At 49.5% G+C, this 24400-nt stretch overlaps 3 protein-coding genes across 3 annotated transcripts; 2 read left to right on the forward strand and 1 right to left on the reverse strand.

The window, feature by feature from the left end:
• Positions 1 to 6287: 6287 nt before the first annotated feature.
• Positions 6288 to 7712, forward strand: UHO2_02932 (uncharacterized protein; the record flags this gene model as incomplete). The annotated part of the gene is made up of 1 exon (XM_041555720.1): positions 6288 to 7712. The coding sequence occupies one exon, from the start codon at positions 6288 to 6290 to the stop codon at positions 7710 to 7712; it is 1425 nt and encodes a 474-aa protein (XP_041411654.1).
• A 107-nt stretch (positions 7713 to 7819) lies between these two features.
• On the forward strand, positions 7820 to 12129 carry UHO2_02933 (uncharacterized protein; the record flags this gene model as incomplete). The annotated part of the gene is made up of 2 exons (XM_041555721.1): positions 7820 to 11401; positions 11686 to 12129. 2 exons carry the CDS (start codon positions 7820 to 7822, stop codon positions 12127 to 12129), a joined length of 4026 nt encoding a protein of 1341 aa, XP_041411655.1.
• A 9120-nt stretch (positions 12130 to 21249) lies between these two features.
• UHO2_02934 (Mig1 protein, induced during biotrophic phase) lies at positions 21250 to 22068 on the reverse strand (the record flags this gene model as incomplete). The annotated part of the gene is made up of 1 exon (XM_041555722.1): positions 21250 to 22068. The coding sequence occupies one exon, from the start codon at positions 22066 to 22068 to the stop codon at positions 21250 to 21252; it is 819 nt and encodes a 272-aa protein (XP_041411656.1).
• Between the last annotated feature and the right edge of the window lie 2332 nt (positions 22069 to 24400).

A 24400-nucleotide genomic window follows, 5' to 3' on the forward strand; every position in this document is an offset into this window, starting at 1 on the left:
CAGACAGGGTCATCGAGAGGAACGATTACAACGAGCTCAACTGAGCAGGGAGGAGACAATGGACCTCTCTCACTCAGAAGACCAAGCAGGAGGAGGAGATGAGGCTATGATAGGAGACCCACATACTCCTACTCTGGCTCCACAACCAAGATGATCAGTCTCATTCAACCTGGATGAGCAGGAGGACATCAACTACGAGAAGTATGCTTCACCTACAGGGCCAAGATATGTCAAGACTAAGCTGGACCCCTACAGCAGGACCAGGACGGACCCTTACCCCCTGGACCAAGAGGAGGACTTTAGCATCATGGCAGAGCTTAACTGGTCAAAGCCCATTGCCACCCCCTTTCCAAAGTTCAATCCCCGAGACATGGAGATCTTCATTCTAGAAGCCGAAGCATGGTTTAAGTTCAACCAGGTGTATGAGCAGTCTAGGATGATCAATCACATGGGTGCTCAACTGGAAGGGACAGCAAGAGAGTGGTGGACTTCCAAGCTTTGCATTGACAGAGGCCGAGAAGGAAGACTGTTCAATGATTGGCATTACTTCACTGAGCGACTGTCAGAGCAGTTCAACCCACGCAACGCTAGGATGGAGGCATACAACAAGCTGTTGGCTCTCAGACTCACAAGTGATGCTCCTGGTGCCACCACATGTCATGTAGAGCGGTTCAGAGACTTGGAGGGACAGGTCAACCTAGATGACAACGAGCTAATGATTGATCTCTTCAGAGGAAGTCTCACTCGCAGCATACAGGAGAAGTTTGAGAGGAATCCACCTGGGAAGAGATGGGAGTGGTATCGAGAGGTCGAGGAGATTGATCGACAGAGGATGCTACTACAGCAGTCCTCGGCTAGACACTCACTCCCAAATGCCATGTCACCTCCACTAAGAACTGGGTCTCGGCCAAATCAAAGTTCGATCCCCATCCGACAACCCACTCAACCTTATCCAGCTCGATCACCATCACAAGCAACTACACAAGCAACTATACAAAACCTAAACCGACCCCTTCCTCATCATCCCACCCAACCCTCGAAGCAAGGAAGCCCTGCTCCATCAGGTATCAACACCTGTCATGTATGCAAGGGTATCGGCCATTGGGCCAGAGACTGCCCCAGCAGGAGGGTAAACCCTCTTAGCTCTCGACCCATGGGACCAAAGGTTATGGTCACCACAGCAGACCCCTTCGAGGAGGCCACCGACTCAGGAGATGGCCCCACAGGCAGCACTGAGATGGGTGACCCCGAGGCCATGGACCTCAGCTCATACCAGCAACCCATGGACCCTGATCACGAGGAGGAGCATGATGATGATGACGATGAGGGAAATGTCAGTGGGGTGATGCACTGATGGCATGCATTGCTCTACAAACCTCCTCGCCATCACTCTGTATATATCAAGATTGTCAAGTATGTTTCTCTACCAGTGGAGGCAAAGCAGTACTGGAGCTCTCTGGAATGGTTCAAGACCATCCTGCTCGGATACTAGCTGATACCGGTGCTGGTTTGTCCATAGTCTCAGATTCTTTCATTAGTAAGTACCAAATACCCACAAAACCCATAAAAACAAGATCGATCCATGGTGTCACCGGGCACCAACTCTCCATCAATAGTTCTGCGAGCATGCAGGTATCTATTGGTACACACAATCTGGGTGTGGTCGAAGCTTCAGTGGCCGACACTGCGGACTATGACCTCATCCTGGGGTTCACTGAGCTACGGAGGCTCAAACCCACCATACAATGGGATACGGGCCAGCTGGAGTTCAAGACTCAGGAGCAGGACCAACCCCCTAGGAGACCCCCTGAAGCAGCAAGAGCAGGGGACCTAACCATGAGGAGACCAACCCTTCATGGTAACGAGTTTGTCTCAGCAGAGCGCATACTACGAGCAGCTCTGGAAGATGGACCCATAGGGTTCATGCTGTTAGAGGAGCCACCATCATCACTCCCGGCCTTTGGTTTTGTACCTACAGGTGCAGACAAAGGAGTCGAGATGGAGGTGGAGGTAGACAAGGTGGTGATGGCTGCAGACATACCAAAGCCATACCAACACCTGCAAGATGTGTTTGATGAGGTGGAAGCAGACAAGCTGCCCCATCATACCGAGCATGATCTCCACCTCGAGTTGATAGAAGGAGGTAAGCCACCTCAAGGGCCCCTATACCTTAAGGGACCCAAGGAGATGTCCGAGTTGAGGAGGTACTTGGATGAGAACCTCAAGAAGGGGTTCATAAGACCATCGAAGAGCCTGGCACAATCACCAGTTCTCTTCGTACCAAAGAAGGATGGAGGTCTCAGACTCTGTGTGGACTACAGAGGTCTCAACGAGATCACTGTCAAGAACAGGGCACCATTGCCCCTCATCGAGGAGCAGCTGTTCTTACTCAGGAAGGCAAGGATCTATACCAAGCTAGACCTTAGAGCAGCATACAACCTCATCCAGATTGCTAAAGGAGATGAATGGAAGACAGCTTTTGGCACTCAGTTGGGACTCTATGAGTACCTAGTGATGCCCTTTGGCCTAGCCAATGCTCCGGCTCACTTCCAGTCATTCATCAATGACATCTTCCGAGACATCATTGGGATATATGTGGTAGTATACCTAGATGACTTCCTGATCTTCAGTGACACTGAAGAAGCACATGTGAAGCATGTCACCGAGGTCCTCACTCGCTTAAGGAGCAACAGGCTCTTTGCTAAGCTGTCGAAGTGTGAGTTCCACACCAAGACAGTCGAGTTCCTGGGGTACATCATCAAGCCGACAGGCATAGAGATGGACCCAGAAAAGGTGCGCACTGTCAAGGAGTGGCCAATGCCAGAGTCAATCCATGACATCCAAAGGTTCCTGGGTTTTGCCAACTTCTATCGAAGGTTCATAGCCCACTTTGCTCGCATAGCCAAGCCCTTGACATCACTGGTAAAGCCTATAGAACGGTTCAAGAAGTTCGAGCTACCAGAGGAGGCCCAACAGGCCTTCCACAAGCTCATCCAGGCATTCACATCAGCAGGAGTGCTTCAGCACTTTGACTACCACCTTCCAACAAGGTTGGAGACTGATGCAAGTGACTTTGCTATAGCAGGAGTACTCAAGCAGGAGCATGAAGGACGATGGCATCCAGTGGCCTTCTACTCTAGGAAGATGTCTTCTGCTGAGAAGAACTATGAAATCCATGACAAGGAGCTCCTAGCTGTGGTCGCCTGCCTCACTCAGTGGTGACACATGCTAGCTGGACTACCAAGCCAACTGGTCATCCTCACTGACCATGAAGCCCTCAAGTACTTCAAGTCACAGAGACACATCACAGGTCAACAGGCTCGATGGGCAATACTACTAGCAGACTTCGACTTCATATTGCAGTATCGACCAGGAGACAAAGGTGGTGAACCCGATGCTCTCACCAGAAGGACAGACATGCAACCAGCTGGTGAAGAGCAGGATCACAATGTGAGGCAACTACTGCCTCCTCGAGTGTTCAAGGAGACAGCAGACCATGACTCGACCCTAGTGGCCCCTATGCTCTTGATGGAGTCCATAGCATCAAAAGGTCTCAAAGACCTGGTCAAGATCTTCCAGCCCTTAGACCAAGAGCTACAGGAGATACATAGGAAGAAGCCCTTCGAACTCAAGGACAACCTATGGTACAGTGGAGGAAGGTTGGTTATCCCCAAAGTAACCATGCCAGGGAGGACCAACAACCGACACTCAAGGAGTGCCAAAGAGGTAGATGGACAGTCCCTCTCTGTAGAGCATCTGCGATTCATGGTGATGACCCAATGCCATGATGGTATCACTGCTGGACATGTGGGAAGAGATGCTACCATCAAGGCAGCTCAGCGACATTACTGGTGGCCAAACATGACAGCTTGGATTGCAGACTATGTAGCAAGTTGTCCTGTATGTGCTAAGTACAAAGCTCCTCGTCATCATCCATATGGTTTGCTACAGCCACTAGCAACACCAGACAGGCCCTGGGGCTCCATATCCCTCGACTTCATTGAAGGACTACCACCATCGAAGAAGTATGACTCCAAGACCTATGACTCTATCTTAGTCATTGTCGACAGGTTAACCAAGTTTGCCATACTAGCTCCAACCCATAAGACAGTCACGGCCAAACAAACTGCAGTGTTGCTATATGGACACATGGTTAGACTCTTCAGATACCCAGATCACATGGTCTCAGACCGAGGCAGGCAGTTCATATCAGGAGCATGGAAGGCATTTGCAGAGCAAATGGGTGTGAAGCACTCACTTAGCATGGCTTACCATCCTCAAACTGATGGTCAGACAGAGAGGGTCAATCAGGTCATAGAGCAATACCTCAGGATGTACTGCAACTATGAGCAGAATGACTGGGCCAACCTGCTGGACACTGCAGCCTTTGTATACAACAACATGGTCCACAACAGCATTGGTGTCTCACCATTCTTTGCATGCTATGGATGGAACCCCAAAGCTCATCCTGACATCCCTCAACGACTAGGAGTCAATGATCCAGGTCGCTTCGAGTACCTCATGGATGGAAAGGAGCGTTGCAAGTACCTCCAGGAGCAGATCAGAGAGGCACAATGTAGATCAGTAGACCAGTATAACAGGAAGCACAAGGACATCGAGTTTAAGGTGGGTGATATGGTCTATATCAACCATCGAAACTGGAAGACACGGAGACCCACACCCAAGTTAGATACCCAGTTTGCAGGACCCTACCCAGTTCAGGAACAGGTAGGACACCAAGCTTATCAAATCACATTGCCAGCAAACCTTAGGGTGCATGATGTGTTCCATGTCTCCATGCTCGAGCCAGCAAGAACAAGTTCTCTTCCTCAACATGCTGAACAGCCCACCATACCATCACTTCCAGATGGGGACCTCGACTTCGAAGTCGAAGCACTCATCGACAAGCGTTCACACAATGGGACTACAGAGTACAAGGTGTTGTGGAGAGGGTACTCAGAAGAAGCTGCTTCATGGGAACCAGTAGAGAACCTCAACTGTCCCGACCTCATCCAGGAGTATGAGGTGTCAGAGGGGGGACGAGTGAGTAGACAAAGTAGAGAACAGGAGGAGTAGAGAGAGGAAGAGGAAGGAGGATGACGTTGAGAGAAGGAGGAAGGTGTCATGGGCCTGGATGCTCAAGAAGCAGGAGGGTCATGGGTTCATATGGAAGGAGCACAGGTATCGAAGACCTAGTCGACACCAGTAGAGAGCATGGTCATAGTGCAGTCTCCATGGAGACCATGGACTCCTATGGACTCACATGCAAAGCAGGGCCAAGCACAGCCACGAGGAGGACCAAGCTCAAGGAGCAGGCACAGCCACGAGGAGGACCAAGCTCAAGGAGCAGGCACAGCCACGAAGAGGACCAAGCTCAAGGAGCATGCAGATGGTTACCACTCAGGGGCTCGAGAGACAAGAGCCAAAGGAACTGTCAATGATCAAAGGAGGAGGAGCAGTGTCGAAGGAGTCGACACCAGGTCATGAGGAGGAGGAGCAGTGTCGAAGGAGTCGACACAGCTCAAGAGGCACAGGGGTGCCAAGCAGGAGAGGCCCCTGAGCAGTACTCGTTGAAGAAGGTACTCTCTGGAGAGAGAGCAGGAGCAGCATCGCTGGCGATGCTGAGAAGAGGTATATAACCATGCTTTCTCATCAATAGGTCGAGTGGATCCTCATCCACTCTACTCACCATAACTAGTTATCACTTCAGCATAAGTATACATTAGTTTCAGTCAGCATAGCAGCAATCTATCAAGGTTGCTCCTCATCGTAGTGTGTGTGTTGTATCACCACTACCTGACGTCCGAAGGCGCCCATAGCAGGTTAGCGGTCCGGATATCGATAGAACCGAAGGCAGTAGTCCACTGCGGTCCGGGGATCACTTCAAGCATCAAGTCAACACACTGGACACTCGTGTTGACGCCACCAACCTTATCACCAACACCATCAACCTCATTATCATCGACATCACCAATCTCATCACCAACACCATCAACCTCATCATCATCAACACTCACACCAGACCTTGGTGTCATCATAACATTGATATTGATCGTGCCGAGCTACCCCTGAACGGAGTGTCCACAGAGGTCAGCCGAAACCTACGATAGTATATACAACAAACGCCACCTGCTGTCACTGCACAACTTGATAGTCACCGAGTATCTCGAGACAATAGCTGTCGCACAGTTCGATAGTCACCGAGTATCTCGACAGACCGACCTGGGTTTCAGGCGCGAGACCCCTGACATTAGAGTGGATCGTTCAAGCAGCTCCTCACGATCACCATGACGGACCCAGACCTCAACAATAAGCTCGATAGACTACTCACTCTATTGGAAGCTCAGCTAGAGCTTACTAGGCAGGGTCATCGAGAGGAACGACTACAACGAGCTCAGCTGGGTAGGGAGGAGACAATGGACCTCTCTCACTCGGAAGACCAAGCAGGAGGAGGAGATGAGTCTATGATAGGAGACCCACATACTCCTACTCCGGCTCCACGACCAAGACGATCAGTCTCATTCAACCTGGATGAGCAGGAGGACATCAACTACGAGAAGTATGCTTCACCTACTGGGCCAAGATATGTCAAGACTAAGCTGGACCCCTACAGCAGGACTAGGACGGATCCTTACCCCCTGGACCACGAGGAGGATACCAGCATCATGGCAGAGCTTAACCGGTCAAAGCCCATTGCCACCCCCTTTCCAAAGTTCAATCCCCGAGACATGGAGATCTTCATTCTAGAAGCCGAAGCATGGTTTAAGTTCAACCAGGTGTATGAGCAGTCTAGGATGATCAATCACATGGGTGCTCAACTGGAAGGGACAGCAAGAGAGTGGTGGACCTCCAAGCTCCGCATTGATAGAGCTAGAGAAGGAAGGTTGTTCAATGATTGGCACTACTTCACAGAGCGACTGTCAGAGCAGTTCAACCCACGCAATGCTAGGATGGAGGCATACAACAAGCTGCTGGCTCTCAGACTCACAAGTGATGCTCCTGGTGCCGCCACACGTCATGTAGAGCGGTTCAGAGACTTGGAGGGACAGGTCAACCTAGATGACAACGAGCTAGTGATTGATCTCTTCAGAGGAAGTCTCACTCGCAGCATACAGGAGAAGTTTGAGAGGAATCCACCTGGGAAGAGATGGGAGTGGTATCGAGAGGTTGAGGAGATCGATCGACAGAGGATGCTACTACAGCAGTCCTCGGCTAGACACTCACTCCCAAATGCCATGTCACCTCCACTAAGAACTGGGTCTCGGCCAAATCAAAGTTCGATCCCCATCCGACAACCCACTCAACCTTATCCAGCTCGATCACCATCACAAGCAACTACACAAGCAACTATACAAAACCTAAACCGACCCCTTCCTCATCATCCCACCCAACCCTCGAAGCAAGGAAGCCCTGCTCCATCAGGTATCAACACCTGTCATGTATGCAAGGGTATCGGCCATTGGGCCAGAGACTGCCCCAGCAGGAGGGTAAACCCTCTTAGCTCTCGACCCATGGGACCAAAGGTTATGGTCACCACAGCAGACCCCTTCGAGGAGGCCACCGACTCAGGAGATGGCCCCACAGGCAGCACTGAGATGGGTGACCCCGAGGCCATGGACCTCAGCTCATACCAGCAACCCATGGACCCTGATCACGAGGAGGAGCATGATGATGATGACGATGAGGGAAATGTCAGTGGGGTGATGCACTGATGGCATGCATTGCTCTACAAACCTCCTCGCCATCACTCTGTATATATCAAGATTGTCAAGTATGTTTCTCTACCAGTGGAGGCAAAGCAGTACTGGAGCTCTCTGGAATGGTTCAAGACCATCCTGCTCGGATACTAGCTGATACCGGTGCTGGTTTGTCCATAGTCTCAGATTCTTTCATTAGTAAGTACCAAATACCCACAAAACCCATAAAAACAAGATCGATCCATGGTGTCACCGGGCACCAACTCTCCATCAATAGTTCTGCGAGCATGCAGGTATCTATTGGTACACACAATCTGGGTGTGGTCGAAGCTTCAGTGGCCGACACTGCGGACTATGACCTCATCCTGGGGTTCACTGAGCTACGGAGGCTCAAACCCACCATACAATGGGATACGGGCCAGCTGGAGTTCAAGACTCAGGAGCAGGACCAACCCCCTAGGAGACCCCCTGAAGCAGCAAGAGCAGGGGACCTAACCATGAGGAGACCAACCCTTCATGGTAACGAGTTTGTCTCAGCAGAGCGCATACTACGAGCAGCTCTGGAAGATGGACCCATAGGGTTCATGCTGTTAGAGGAGCCACCATCATCACTCCCGGCCTTTGGTTTTGTACCTACAGGCGCAGACAAAGGAGTCGAGATGGAGGTGGAGGTAGATAAGGTGGTGACGGCTGCAGACATACCAAAGCCATACCAACACCTGCGAGATGTGTTTGATGAGGTGGAAGCAGACAAGCTGCCCCATCATACCGAGCATGATCTCCACCTCGAGTTGATAGAAGGAGGTAAGCCACCTCAAGGGCCCCTATACCTTAAGGGACCCAAGGAGATGTCCGAGTTGAGGAGATACTTGGATGAGAACCTCGAGAAGGGGTTCATAAGACCATCGAAGAGCCCGGCACGATCACCAGTGCTCTTCGTACCAAAGAAGGATGGAGGTCTCAGACTCTGTGTGGACTACAGAGGTCTCAACGAGATCACTGTCAAGAACAGGGCACCATTGCCCCTCATCGAGGAGCAGCTGTTCTTACTCAGGAAGGCAAGGATCTATACCAAGCTAGACCTTAGAGCAGCATACAACCTCATCCAGATTGCTAAAGGAGATGAATGGAAGACAGCTTTTGGCACTCAGTTGGGACTCTATGAGTACCTAGTGATGCCCTTTGGCCTAGCCAATGCTCCGGCTCACTTCCAGTCATTCATCAATGACATCTTCCGAGACATCATTGGGATATATGTGGTAGTATACCTAGATGACTTCCTGATCTTCAGTGACACTGAAGAAGCACATGTGAAGCATGTCACCGAGGTCCTCACTCGCTTAAGGAGCAACAGGCTCTTTGCTAAGCTGTCGAAGTGTGAGTTCCACACCAAGACAGTCGAGTTCCTGGGGTACATCATCAAGCCGACAGGCATAGAGATGGACCCAGAAAAGGTGCGCACTGTCAAGGAGTGGCCAATGCCAGAGTCAATCCATGACATCCAGAGGTTCCTGGGTTTTGCCAACTTCTATCGAAGGTTCATAGCCCACTTTGCTCGCATAGCCAAGCCCTTGACAGCACTGGTAAAGCCTATAGAACGGTTCAAGAAGTTCGAGCTACCAGAGGAGGCCCAACAGGCCTTCCACAAGCTCATCCAGGCCTTCACATCAGCAGGAGTGCTTCAGCACTTCGACTACCACCTTCCAACAAGGTTGGAGACTGATGCAAGTGACTTTGCTATAGCAGGAGTGCTCAAGCAGGAGCATGAAGGACGATGGCATCCAGTGGCCTTCTACTCTAGGAAGATGTCTTCTGCCGAGAAGAACTATGAGATCCATGATAAGGAGCTCCTAGCTGTGGTCGCCTGCCTCACTCAGTGGCGACACATGCTAGCTGGACTACCGAACCAACTGGTCATCCTCACTGACCATGAAGCCCTCAAGTACTTCAAGTCACAGAGACGCATCACAGGTCGACAAGCTCGATGGGCAATACTACTAGCAGACTTCGACTTCATATTGCAGTATCGACCAGGAGACAAAGGTGGTGAACCCGATGCTCTCACCAGAAGGACAGACATGCAACCAGCTGGTGAAGAGCAGGATCACAATGTGAGGCAACTACTGCCTCCTCGAGTGTTCAAGGAGACAGCAGACCATGCCTCGCTCCTAGTGGCCCCCATGATCTCGATGGAGTCCATAGCATCAAAAGGTCTCAAAGACCTGGTCAAGATCTTCCAGCCTCTAGACCAAGAGCTACAGGAGATACATAGGAAGAAGCCTTTCGAACTCAAGGATGACCTATGGTACAGTGGAGGAAGGTTGGTTATCCCCAAGGTGATCATGCCAGGGAGGACCAACAACCGACACTCAAGGAGTGCCAAAGAGGTAGATGGACAGTCTCTCTCTGTAGAGCATCTGCGATTCATGGTGATGACCCAATGCCATGATGGTATCACTGCTGGACATGTAGGAAGAGATGCTACCATCAAGGCAGCTCAACGACATTACTGGTGGCCAAACATGACAGCTTGGATTGCAGACTATGTAGCAAGTTGTCCTGTATGTGCTAGGTACAAAGCTCCTCGTCATCATCCATATGGTTTGCTACAGCCACTAGCAACCCCAGACAGGCCCTGGGGCTCCATATCCCTCGACTTCATTGAAGGACTACCACCATCAAAGAAGTATGACTCCAAGACCTATGATTCTATCCTAGTCATTGTCGACAGGTTAACCAAGTTTGCCATACTAGCTCCAACCCATAAGACAGTCACAGCCAAACAGACTGCAGTATTGCTATATGGACACATGGTTAGACTCTTCGGATATCCAGATCACATGGTCTCGGACCGAGGCAGGCAGTTCATATCAGGAGCATGGAAGGCATTTGCAGAGCAAATGGGTGTGAAGCACTCACTTAGCACGGCCTACCATCCTCAAACTGATGGTCAGACAGAGAGAGTCAATCAGGTCATAGAGCAATATCTCAGGATGTACTGCAACTATGAGCAGAATGACTGGGCCAACCTGCTGGACACTGCAGCCTTTGTATACAACAACACGGTCCACAACAGCATTGGTGTCTCACCATTCTTTGCATGCTATGGATGGAACCCCAAAGCTCATCCTGACATCCCTCAACGACTAGGAGTCAATGATCCAGGTCGCTTCGAGTACCTCATGGATGGAAAGGAGCGTTGCAAGTACCTCCAGGAGCAGATCAGAGAGGCACAACGTAGATCAGTAAACCAGTATAACAGGAAGCACAAGGACATCGAGTTTAAGGTGGGTGATATGGTCTATATCAACCGACGAAACTGGAAGACAAGGAGACCCACACCCAAGTTAGACACCCGGTTTGCAGGACCCTACCCAGTTCAGGAACGGGTAGGACGCCGAGCTTATCGAATCACATTGCCAGCAAACCTTAGGGTGCATGATGTGTTCCATGTCTCCATGCTCGAGCCAGCAAGAACAAGTTCTCTTCCTCAACGTGCTGAACAGCCCACCATACCATCACTTCCAGATGAGGACCTCGACTTCGAAGTCGAAGCACTCATCGACAAGCGTTCACACAATGGGACTACGGAGTACAAGGTGTTGTGGAGAGGGTACTCAGAGGAAGCTGCTTCATGGGAACCAGTAGAGAACCTCAACTGTCCCGACCTCATCCAGGAGTATGAGGTGTCGGAGGGGGGACGAGTGAGTAGACAGAGTGGAGAGAGGAGGAGAGAAAAGGAGGAGTAGAGAGAGGAAGAGGAAGGAGGATGACGTTGAGAGAAGGAGGAAGGATGATGTTGGCGATGTTGTCAAGGAGGAGGAGTCAGCATGAACCAGACCAGAGCATGCCTCGACGGAGCTCGGCTCTTAAGAGGGGGGTAGTGTCATGGGCCTGGATGCTCAAGAAGCAGGAGGGTCATGGGTTCATATGGAAGGAGCACAGGTATCGAAGACCTAGTCGACACCAGTAGAGAGCATGGTCATAGTGCAGTCTCCATGGAGACCATGGACTCCTATGGACTCACATGCAAAGCAGGGCCAAGCACAGCCACGAGGAGGACCAAGCTCAAGGAGCAGGCACAGCCACGAGGAGGACCAAGCTCAAGGAGCAGGCACAGCCACGAAGAGGACCAAGCTCAAGGAGCATGCAGATGGTTACCACTCAGGGGCTCGAGAGACAAGAGCCAAAGGAACTGTCAATGATCAAAGGAGGAGGAGCAGTGTCGAAGGAGTCGACACCAGGTCATGAGGAGGAGGAGCAGTGTCGAAGGAGTCGACACCAGGTCATGAGGAGGAGGAGCAGTGTCGAAGGAGTCGACACCACTCAAGAGGCACAGGGGTGCCAAGCAGGAGAGGCCCCTGAGCAGTACTCGATGAAGAAGGTACTCTCTGGAGAGAGAGCAGGAGCAGCATCGCTGGCGATGCTGTGAAGAGGTATATAACCATGCTTTCTCATCATCATAGGTCGAGTGGATCCTCATCCACTCTACTCACCATAACTAGTTATCACTTCAGCATAAGTATATATTAGTTTCAGTCAGCATAGCAGCAATCTATCAAGGTTGCTCCTCATCGTAGTGTGTGTGTTGTATCACCACTACCTGACGTCCGAAGGCGCCCATAGCAGGTTAGCGGTCCGGATATCGATAGAACCGAAGGCAGTAGTCCACTGCGGTCCGGGGATCACTTCAAGCATCAAGTCAACACACTGGACACTCGTGTTGACGCCACCAACCTTATCACCAACACCATCAACCTCATTATCATCGACATCACCAATCTCATCACCAACACCATCAACCTCATCATCATCAACACTCACACCAGACCTTGGTGTCATCATAACATTGATATTGATCGTGCCGAGCTACCCCTGAACGGAGTGTCCACAGAGGTCAGCCGAAACCTACGATAGTATATACAACAAACGCCACCTGCTGTCACTGCACAACTTGATAGTCACCGAGTATCTCGAGACAATAGCTGTCGCACAGTTCGATAGTCACCGAGTATCTCGACAGACCGACCTGGGTTTCAGGCGCGAGACCCCTGACAGAAGGATGATGTTGGCGATGTTGTTGAGGAGGAGGAGGAGGAGGAGTCAGCATGAACCAGACCAGAGCATGCCTCGACGGAGCTCGGCTCTTAAGAGGGGGGTAGTGTCATGGGCCTGGATGCTCAAGAAGCAGGAGGGTCACGGGTTCATATGGAAGGAGCACAGGTATCGAAGATCTAGTCGAGATCAGTAGAGAGCATGGTCGTAGTGCAGTCTCCATGGAGACCATGGACTCCTATGGACTCACATGCAAAGGAGGGCCAAGCACAGCCACGAGGAGGACCAAGCTCAAGGAGCAGGCACAGCCACGAAGAGGACCAAGCTCAAGGAGCATGCAGATGGTTACCACTCAGGGGCTTGAGAGACAAGAGCCAAAGGAACTGTCACTGATCAAAGGAGAAGGAGCAGTGTCGAAGGAGTCGACACCAGGTCATGAGGAGGAGGAGCAGTGTTGAAGGAGTCGACACAGCTCAAGAGGCACAGGGGTGCCAAGCAGGAGAGGCCCCTGAGCAGTACTCGATGAAGAAGGTACTCTCTGGAGAGAGAGCAGGAGCAGCATCGCTGGCGATGCTGAGGAGAGGTATATAACCATGCTTTCTCATCATCATAGGTCGAGTGGATCCTCATCCACTCTACTCACCATACAACTAGTCAATACTTTAGAAACATAAGTACTCATTAGTTACAGTCAGCATAGCAGCAATCTATCAAGGTTGCTCCTCATTGTAGTGTGTGTGTTGTATCACCACTACCTGATGTCTGAAGGCGCCCATAGCAGGTTAGTGGTCTGGATATAGATAGAACCGAAGGCAGTAGTCCACTGCAGTCCGGGGGTCACTTTAAGCATCAAGTCAACACACTGGACACTCGTGTTGACACCACCAACCTTATCACCAACACCATCAACCTCCTTATCATCAACACTCACCAACCTTATCACCAATGGCATCAACCTCATCATCATCAACACTCACACCAGACCTTGGTGTCATCATAACCGAAGCATTGATATTGATCGTGCCAAGCTACCCCTGAACGGACTGTCCACAGAGGTCAGCCGAAACCTACGATAGTATATACAATGAACGCCACCTGCTGTCACTGCACAACTTGATAGTCACCGATACTGAGACAATAGCTGTCGCACAGTTTGATAGTCACCGAGTATCTCGACAGACTGACCTGGGTTTCAGGCGCGAGACCCCTGACACTCACCAGACAAGGCCAATGGGAAGAACAACTTCGCCGTGCACACCTAAGCAGAGAAGAGATGATCAAATTCTCACCATCGGAAGATCAAGCAGGAGGAGACGAATCCATGCTAGGAGACCCTCAGACTCCTACACCAGCATCATGACCAAGACAATCAGTCTTGTTTGCTGCTGTAGATGAGCAAGATGATGTCAATTATGAAAAGTATGCATCACCCACTGGGCCAAGGTACATCAAGCCCAGGGTGGACCTGTACAACAGGGTCAGGTTGGACCCATATGGGTTAGACTCAGAGGAGGATACTAGTATATTGGCAGATCTCTCTCGATCAAAGCCAATTGCCACACCCTTTCCTAAGTTCAATCCCTGCAACGTGGAGATCTTCATTCTCAAAGCTGAAGCTTGGTTTAAGTTCAACCAGGTTTATGAGCAATCAAGGATGATCAATCACATGGGCACTCAATTGGAAGGGAACACATGAGAGTGGTGGACCTCGAAGCTCTGGATTGACAGAGCCTGTGAGGGACGATTGTTTAATGATTGGCATTACTTTACTGAACATTTGTCTGAACAGTTCAATCCCTGGAATGCTAGAATGGAAGCCTATAACAAACTGTTAGCTCTCCATCTCACTAGTGATGCCCCTGGTGTGGCCACATGCCATGTGGAGCGTTTCAGGGACCTAGAAGGACAAGTCAATCTAGATGATAATGAACTAGTCATTGATTTGTTCAGAGGCAGTCTCATGCATAGTTTACAGGAGAAGTTTGAATGGAACCTGCCAGTGAAGAGGTGGGAATGGTATCAAGAGGTCGAGGAGATCGACTGGCAAAGGATACTGCTACAGCAGTCCTCTGCTAGACACCCGAGTGCTGCTCCACCATGACCAAACCTGGGAAACTGGCCAATGCCACCCATTCAAAGTTCATTCCCTGCTCAGCAACCAGTACAGAGCAACCCTGCACAACCACCATCACAAACAATGGCAGGGAACCCAAGCAGACCAACCAATCAGCTGCTGCCTCATCAGTTCATACCAGGCCTGAAACAAGGGAGCCCAACAGCATCAGGCAATAACACATGCCATATATGTAAAGGCATCGGACATTGGGCCAGAGACTGCCCAAGCAAGAAGGCAGATCCTCTGGGCCCACGACCTTCAGGCCCAAGAGTAATGGTAACCACAGAGGACCCCTTTGAAGAAGGGGCCACTGACTCAGGGGATGGGCATACAGGCAGTGCTGAAACGAGCAACCCTGATGACCTAGACTTCAGTCAATACCAAGTTCCTAATGACACTGATCATGAGGAACCCCAGGATGATGACAATGAGGGAAATGACAGTGGGGCAATGCACTGATGGTGTGCATGGCTCTACAAACCTCTTTGCCATCATTGTGTATATGTCAAGATTGTCAAATATGTTTCTCCACCAGTGAAGGAAAAGCAGTATTAGAGCTTTCAGGAACAGTCCAAGACCATCCTGCTTGAATACTTGCTGACACTGGTGCTGGCTTGTCCATAGTTTCAGATTCTTTTATCAGTAAGTACCAAATACCCACAAAACCCTCAAAAACAAGATTGATTCATGGTGTCACTGGACACCAGCTCATTATCAATAGTGCTGCAAATGTACAAGTAGCTATTGGCAAGCACAGCTTAGGTGTAGTCAAAGTATCAGTAGCTGATACTGCCGACTATGACCTTATCTTGGGATTCACTGAGCTAAGAAGGCTCAAGCCCACCATCCAATGGGACACAGGCCAACTGGAGTTCAAGTCCCAAGACCAAAAATGACCCCCAAAGCAACCCCCTGAAGCAGCTGCAACTGGGGGTTTACAATCAAAATCAACGAAATCTGTCATAGTGGCAGAACTATCACAGAATTTGATGAAAGCTGCTGTAACAAGCGAGCAAAACAATGAGCTCGCCATAAGAGACAGCTTATTACCGATTTTGATGAAATCTGTAGTAACGGGCTCCTATGACGAGAAAATGGCATGACCAACTATGCATGGAAATGAGTTCATCTCAGCGAAGCACTTACTACAGGCAGCTTTGGAGGACAGACCCATAGGGTTCATGCTATTGGAAGTACCACCTGGATCACTCCCAGCCTTTGGTTTTGTTCCTACTGGTGCTGATCAAGGAGTAGAGATGGAGGTTGAGATCAAGAAGAAGGTGACAGTGGTGGATATACCAAAGCTGTACCAACATCTTCATGATGTGTTTGACAAGGTGGAAGCAGACAGGCTTCCCCAGCATACCAAGCATGATCTCTGTCATGGGCCTGGATGCTCAAGAAGCAGGAGGGTCACTGGTTCATATGGAAGGAGCACAGGTATCGAAGATCTAGTCGATACCAGTAGAGAGCATGGTCGTAGTGCAGTCTCCATGGAGACCATGGACTCCTATGGACTCACATGCAAAGGAGAACCGAGCCACATGCGAGGAGAGCCAGGCACAGCCATGAGGAGGACCAAGCTCAAGGAGCAGGCACAGCCACGAAGAGGACCAAGCTCAGATGGTTACCACTCAGGGGCTCGAGAGACAAGAGTCATAGGACACTGGCAAGCAGGTCATGAGGAGGAGGAGCAGTGTCAAAGGAGTCAACACCAGGTCATGAGGAGGAGGAGCAGTGTCAAAGGAGTCGACACCACTCAAGAGGCACAGGGGCGCCAAGCAGGAGAGGCCCCTGAGCAGTACTCGATGAAGAAGGTACTCTCTGGAGAGAGAGCAGGAGCAGCATCGCTGGTGATGCTGTGAAGAGGTATATAACCATGCTTTCTCATCATCATAGGTCGAGTGGATCCTCATCCACTCTACTCACCATAACTAGTTATCACTTCAGCATAAGTATATATTAGTTTCAGTCAGCATAGCAGCAATCTATCAAGGTTGCTCCTCATCGTAGTGTGTGTGTTGTATCACCACTACCTGACATCTGAAGGCGCCCATAGCAGGTTAGTGGTCCAGATCAAGATAGAACCGAAGGCAGTAGTCCACTGTGGTCCAGGGATCACTTCAAGCATCAAGTCAACACACTGGACACTTGTGTTGATGCCACCAACCTTATCACCAACACCATCAACCTCATTATCATCAACACTCACCAACCTTACCACCAACATCATCAACCTCATCATCATCAACACTCACACCAGACCTTGGTGTCATCATAACCGAAGCATTGATATTGATCATGCCGAGCTACCCCTGAATGGAGTGTCCACAGAGGTCAGCCGAAACCTACAATAGGATATACAACGAATGCCACCTGCTGTCACTGCGCAACTTGATAGTCACTGATACCGAGACAATAGCTGTTGCACAGTTTGATAGTCACCGAGTATCTCGACAGACCGACCTGGGTTTCAGGCGCGAGACCCCTGACAATCTCCACCTTGAATTAATGGAAGGAAGTTGACTGCCTCAAGGCCCATTGTATCTCAAAGGGCCTAAGGAAATGTCTGAATTGAGGAAGTATCTGGATGAGAACCTCACAAAGGGGTTCATATGACTGTCAAAGAGTCCAGCAAGGTCACCCATCCTTTTTGTACCTAAGAAAGATGGAGGTCTCAGACTTTGTGGGGACTATCAGGGACTCAATGAGATTACCATCAAGAACAGGGCACCGTTGCCCCTCATCGAGGAGCAACTGTTCCTGCTCCAAAAGGCAAACATCTACTCCAAACTAGATCTCCAAGCAGCATACAACCTCATTCACATCATGAAAGGAGATGAATGGAAAACAGCATTTGGTACACAATTGGGACTTTATGAGTACCTAGTGATGCCATTTGGGTTGGCAAATGCACCAGCTCATTTCCAATCATTCATCAACATCATCTTCCAAGACATTATTGGAGTATATGTTGTGGTATACTTGGATGACTTCCTCATCTTCAGTGACATGGAGGAAGCACATGTATGACATGTCACTGAAGTTCTCACCCATTTGAGAAACAACTGGCTGTTTGCTAAACTGTTGAAGTGTGAGTTCCACACCATGATGGTCGAGTTTTTAGGGTACATCATCAACCCCACCAGGGTAGAGATGGATCCTGAGAAAGTATGGACAGTCAAGGAGTGGCCAATGCCAGAATCTATCCATGATATTCAAAGATTCCTTGGCTTTGCCAACTTCTACAGGCAATTCATTGCTCACTTTGCTCAAATTGCCAAACCACTAACATCACTGGTGAAACTGACTGAATGTTTCAAAAAGTTTGAGTTGCTGGAAGAAGCTCAACAAGCTTTCCACAAACTCATTCAAGCATTCACAATGGCCAGAGTACTTTGACACTTCAATTACCACTTTCCTACAAGGCTGGAAACAGATGCAAGTGACTTTGCCATTGCTGGAGTGCTCAAACAAGAGCACAAAGGATGTTGGCATCTGGTAGCATTTTATTCAAGGAAGATGTCATCAGCAGAGAAAAACTATGAGATCCACAACAAGGAGCTCCTAGCAGTGGTCGCTTGCCTCATTCAGTGGCGACACATGCTAGCAGGACTTCCAAGTCAGTTAGTCATTCTCATGGATCATGAAGCACTCAAGTACTTCAAGTCACAATGTCATATCACTGGCAGACAAGCAAGATGGGCAGTATTGTTAGCAGATTTCGACTTTGTGCTACAATATCAGCCAGGAGACAAGGGTGGCGAACCCGATGCTCTCACCAGACAAGCTGATATGCAGCCAGTCAGTGAAGAGCAGGAGCACAACATTTGGCAACTATTGCCTTCCTGGGTGTTTGAACAAGTCAAAAACGAAATCATGACAGGAAGTGAGTTGCAGCAGATTTCAGCTGAAAATGTAATAGCAAGCATGATATTACTGATTTCAGCAGAATCGGTTCTAACTGCATGCTCAGGTGACAATTCCATATTAGTGGCTCCTGTCCTCATGATGGAGTCTATAGCCACAAAAGGAATCAAAGATCTGGCCAGAATCTTCCAGCCTTTGGATCCTGAGCTTCAGGAGATTCATCTAAGGAAGCCGTTCGAGATCAGAGATGACTTATGGCATAGTGGCAGATGTTTGGTTATCCCCAAGGTAATGATGCCAGGGAAGACCAATGACCATCATTTGTGAAGTGCCAAAGAAGTCAATGGATGGTCATTGTCTGTAGAACATCTGCAATTCATGGTCATGTCCCACTGTCATGACAGTGTCACAGCTGGACATGTGGGACAAGATGCTACCATCAAGTCGGCCCAATGACACTATTGGTGGCCAAATATGTCAGCCTGGATTGCTGATTATGTTGCAAGTTGCCATGTGTGTGCCAGATACAAGGCTCCTCATCATTGCCCATATGGCTTGCTGCAGCCACTTGCTACTCTGGACAGGCCATGGGGTTCTATATCCTTGGATTTCATTGAAGGATTACCAACCTTGAAGGGGTATGACTCAATCCTGGTCATTGTTGACAGATTGACCAAGTTTGCTATTCTGGCTCCTACATACAAAATGGTCACAGTGAAACAGACTGCTGTGCTACTATGGTGTTATCTGGTTAGACACTTTGGTTATCCAGATCACATGGTCTTGGACTGAGGCAGGCAGTTTATCTCAGGAGCATGGAAAGCATTTGCTGATCAAATGGGTATGAAACATTTGCTCAGCACAGCTTATCACCCTCAATTGGATGGGCAAACAGAAAGGGTCAACCAAGTAGTAGAGCAGTACCTACATATGTATTGCAACTATGAACAGAATGACTGGGCCAACCTGCTTGACACTGCAGCATTTGTGTACAACAACACAGTCCACAATAGCATTGGTGTCTCACCATTCTTTGCATGTTATGGATGAAACCTGAAAGCCCATCCTGACATTCCTCAACACCTAGGAGTAAATGATCCCAAATGTTCTGAGTACTTGCTTGATGGTAAAGAGCACTGCAAGTACCTTCAAGAACAGATCAGGGAAGCACAGCATTGTACAGTCAATCATTATAACTGGAGACACAAGGACATAGAATTCAAGGTTGGCAACATGGTCTACATCAATTGCAAGAATTGGAAGACCAGGCGACCCACACCAAAGCTGGACACCAGGTTTGCAGGACCTTATCCAGTACAAGAAAGGGTGGGCCAATGAGCCTATAGAATCACATTGCCAGTGAACCTCAGAGTTCACAATGTGTTTCATGTATCTTTGCTTGAACCAGCAAAGAACAGCTCCATTCCACAATGATTGACCCAGCCAATTGTACCATTGCTACCAGATGAAGACCTTGACTTTGAAGTCGAAGCAATTGTAGGCAAGTGTTCAAACAACAGGATGGCTGAATACTAAGTGCTATGGAGTGGGTACCCAGAGGAGGCCACCTCTTGGGAACCATTGTCAAATCTCAACTGTCCTGACCTCATCTGGGAGTATGAGGTTTTGGTGGGGGGATGAAACTAACAAACATGAGGAAGAGGTGAAAGTGGTAAGGAGGGAGTTGGAACAGATTTGAGCGAAATCTGTGAGAGTAGAGGCACTATTACAGATTTCACGGAAATCAGTAGTTGAAGTAGCAGTATGACAGTTTTTCACAACAAAAGCAGGAAGTGGTGGCCTTTCTCACTCACATGAGAAACCAGGAATGAAGTAACCAATGGAATGAGGTCATGGGTGATCACACAAGGGTCAGGACACAGGCTCAGAGTGATCACAGGGAAACTACATTTGGATTGCAACTATGTCACTATATGTTGACATAGCCAGAGGGGATGGAAGGAGTGGCAAGGGCCACACAAGTCCACTGCTCGTCGACTGTAGGCTCCACCCATGAGTTGATGGGGTCTGGAGGACCACCAGATTCCATCATGGACTCATGGGGTTGGTGCTCAGAAAACAAATGGTCATGATGCTCAACATAGGACTGGAGCATACAAAGGAGTGAACTTACCAAGTCTTGGCAGCAGAGGTGCCAAACCATGCACATCACTGTCACCCAGTCTTGAGTCATGACTGGGTCAATTGTCCATTCCTGGGAACAAACAAGACCAGGGCCATCGCCATCAGCCACAGTCAGGTGAGCTCACTCAGCCTGATGCAAGCCCCACTGCTGCATGCTGGGAGTCCCATCACCAGGGTACTCCATGCCCAGATGAGCAGGAATGGTATGCTTGCAATGTCCCAAGCCAGCTAGATAGCAATGGGTACAGGCACGAGGAATCCTGTTGCACTCACCAAAAGGGTTGGTGAAGGTGGAAGCAAAACAACTGAGAAAGGCAGAAGAAGTGTTAGCATTGGAAGAATAGGAAGAGCATGAGGAAAAGGAACTTATGGAGTACCCAGGTTGAAGCACCAATGGCACTGCCAACTGGGCCAGGGCATGCAACCCTTGGTGAGGCACAGCATGACCAACTGGTGTAGACAACACTTGGGCAAGGAGCCAGCGGGCACATCCCAGTCCAAAGGAAAGTACTGGTCAGCAAACCAAGCCATGAGCTCGGCCACAAAGAACCTCTCAGACCATCTGGCGATCTCTCCATTTGTCGGAAGGTGTTGATTGGGAGGGGGAAGGGGAGGAGTCTGATGCTCTACCCAGCAAGGAGGAGGGGTCAAAGGCTGGACCTCCAGCTGGTAGACAGGTGTACTTGGATGATGGGCATCCAGGACTGCATCGATGACCTTGTCGGCCATAGGAGGAGGAGTGGCAGAGCGAGCCAGCTCAGCCTCCCACACTGCCTGATGCTCCGGGGTCATCATCTCCACAGCAGGACACCTTGTGTCCACTTCATACAGGTCAATCTCCGGAGAAGCCAGAGAATAATCATTCCCCATGAGAGATTGGGCAGCGCTGGCCAAGAAGGGGGAGGGAAGGGGACTGGGGACGACGATGTCATCATCCATCCCCAGGAAAAGAGGTTCCAGTGGTGACCGAGCCACCGGAGAAGCCAGAGGATCGGCTGCTGGAGGAGGAGGGGGAGGTTTGGCTGCAGAAGCTGACACCTCACAATGATGAAGCCAGACCACAATCTGATGATGCCTTGTAGGAGCTGTAGTCCCTTCGGAGGAGGGTGCACTCATGGCATCCTGCGAGCAGGTTCGATATCGTGAAGAGACCATGTTGTGCACTGGGTTGGGTGGCGAGGACATGGATGGGTGATGGTGAAGGGAGACATGACCCAGTACCTGCCTCAATGGAGCTTGGCTCTTAAGAGGGGGGTAATGTCATAGGCCTGGGTGTGCAGGGCGAAGGAAGACCGAAGTTCATATGAAGGTAGTGCAGGAATTGAGGAATCGGGCAGATCATGGGATTTCCAGAAGAATTCAGCAAGATTGGTAATAGACACAGTTCTATGACAGATCTCATCGAATCCTGCACAAACAAAGTCATTATCATGATTTCCAGCAAAATCTGTAGCAAGCATGATCATATGGCAGATTCCATGGAGATCAGTGACAAGGACATCCATACAATGATTTGCATGCAGGCTGGGGCTAAGCTCACATGCAGAGGGGACCAAGCTCCACCAGGCCAAGGACCAAGCCTTGCCAAGAGGGGGACCAAGCTCAGCAGCATGTGATTGGTTACCACTCAGGGGCACACATGATAAGGGTAAAGGAGGACTGTTGCTGGTCAAAGGAAGGAGAGCAGTGTAAAGGACACTGGTGAGAAGGACATGAGGAGGAGGAGCAGTGCCAATGGAGTCAACACAGCTTGGGAAGGACAGACAGGATAGTTCAAGGAGGAGGAGGAGTCTTATTGAAGACTCCTGTATAGTACTCAACACAGAAGGTACTCTCTGGAGAGAGAGCAGGAGCAGTGTTGCTGGCGACACTGCAAAGAGGTATAAAACCATACCTTCTCATCACAAATGGTTGAGTGGATCCCCATCCACTCTACACCATATAAACTAATTATCACTTTAAGCACAAGTATACATTAGTTCCAGTCAGCAAGTAGTAATCAATAGATTGCTTCTCAATGTAGTGCATGTGTTGTATCACTGCACACTGACATCCAAAGGTGGTTCATAGTAAACCTGCAGTCCAGATAATGATAGAACCAAAGGCAGTCATCCACTGTGGTCCGGGGATCACCTCAAGCGTTAGTTGACACACTGGGCACTCGTGTCGACGTCATCAATCCATACTCACACCAGACCATTGGTGTCAACATCAAGTTCACTTAGAGTCATATTGTATTTTGATTGTGCCAAGCTACCTCTGGATGGAGTGTCCACAGTGGTCAGTCAAAATCTGTCATAATGTCAATACAACTACAGATTCCAATGAGAAAAGTGACAGAGATGGCTCTGTCACATATTCCACTAGGAATCGAAATACCATTAGCACTGTTGCATAACTCGACAGAATCAGTAATAGTATCAATACTACCACAGATCTCAGGTTTCAGGTGCGTGACCCCTGACATATGGACTCAAGCAATCAGGTAGAGAATGGAATCAAGCGCTGGACACACATCTACGATGCCTGGGCTTCTTCCCACTCCCCAATGTCCCATGCATGTACTTGTGGGGCTCAGGTGAAACACAAGCAATCATTGCAGTATACATCAATGATATGCTCATTATCTCCCTGCACAAGACCCAGGTTGACCACATCAAAGAGGTGATTGTCAGGAAGTGGAAAATCACAGACAACAGTCCAGCAACAGAATTCCTCAAGATAAAGATCACCTGGGATCGAGCAAAAAGGACTATCAATTTAGACCAATGAGGATACATCAGAGAGATCATCGAAGAGTGGATCCCACTGCAAGAGAAAACATGGATGCCCATGGTTCACACCCCCCAACACCACCTCCAGACTACATGAGTGATGGTGACATCAAGACTCAATATCCAATCCTTGTTGGCAAACTGTTATGGGTAGCAACCACCATTTGACTGGATCTCTCCTTCGCTGTCAACACCCTTGCATGACACATGTCCAAGCTGACTGAGAGTGTGATGCAAGTGGCCCTCTGAGTCATGAAGTACCTCAACCAGACATGTGACAAGGTCTTGCAGCTTGGAGGCAAAGGGAAAGACAAACTGGTTATCACAGCATACACAGATGCAAATTGGGCCTCTGACCCCAATACCAACTGGTGGAGCACATCTGGCTTGGTGGTTAAGGTTTTTGGCAGTTTGGTGACCTGGAATTCACATGTTCAGAAGTGCATGTCAAACTCAGCAGTTGAAGCCAAGTATGTTGCTAGCTTGGCAGCAGCATGTGAAGCCCTCTTCCACTGACATCTGCTGTGGGGCCTCGGCTTTGGGGACCACACACTGGTAATCCTCACAGACAATACAGGATGTATTCAGGTTGCAAAGGACCAAGCTCTTCACTCAAAGCTAAAGCATATTGACATGAAGTACCACCTCATCTGACACCATGTATTAGAGGGCAACATAGCAATGCAATACATTCAAACAGATGACAACATTGCAGACTACCTCATGAAACTGGTATCACAACA

The sequence above is a fragment of the Ustilago hordei genome, assembly GCF_900519145.1.
Source record: "Ustilago hordei strain Uho2 genome assembly, contig: UHO2_contig_04, whole genome shotgun sequence".
Classification (NCBI taxonomy): domain Eukaryota; kingdom Fungi; phylum Basidiomycota; class Ustilaginomycetes; order Ustilaginales; family Ustilaginaceae; genus Ustilago; species Ustilago hordei.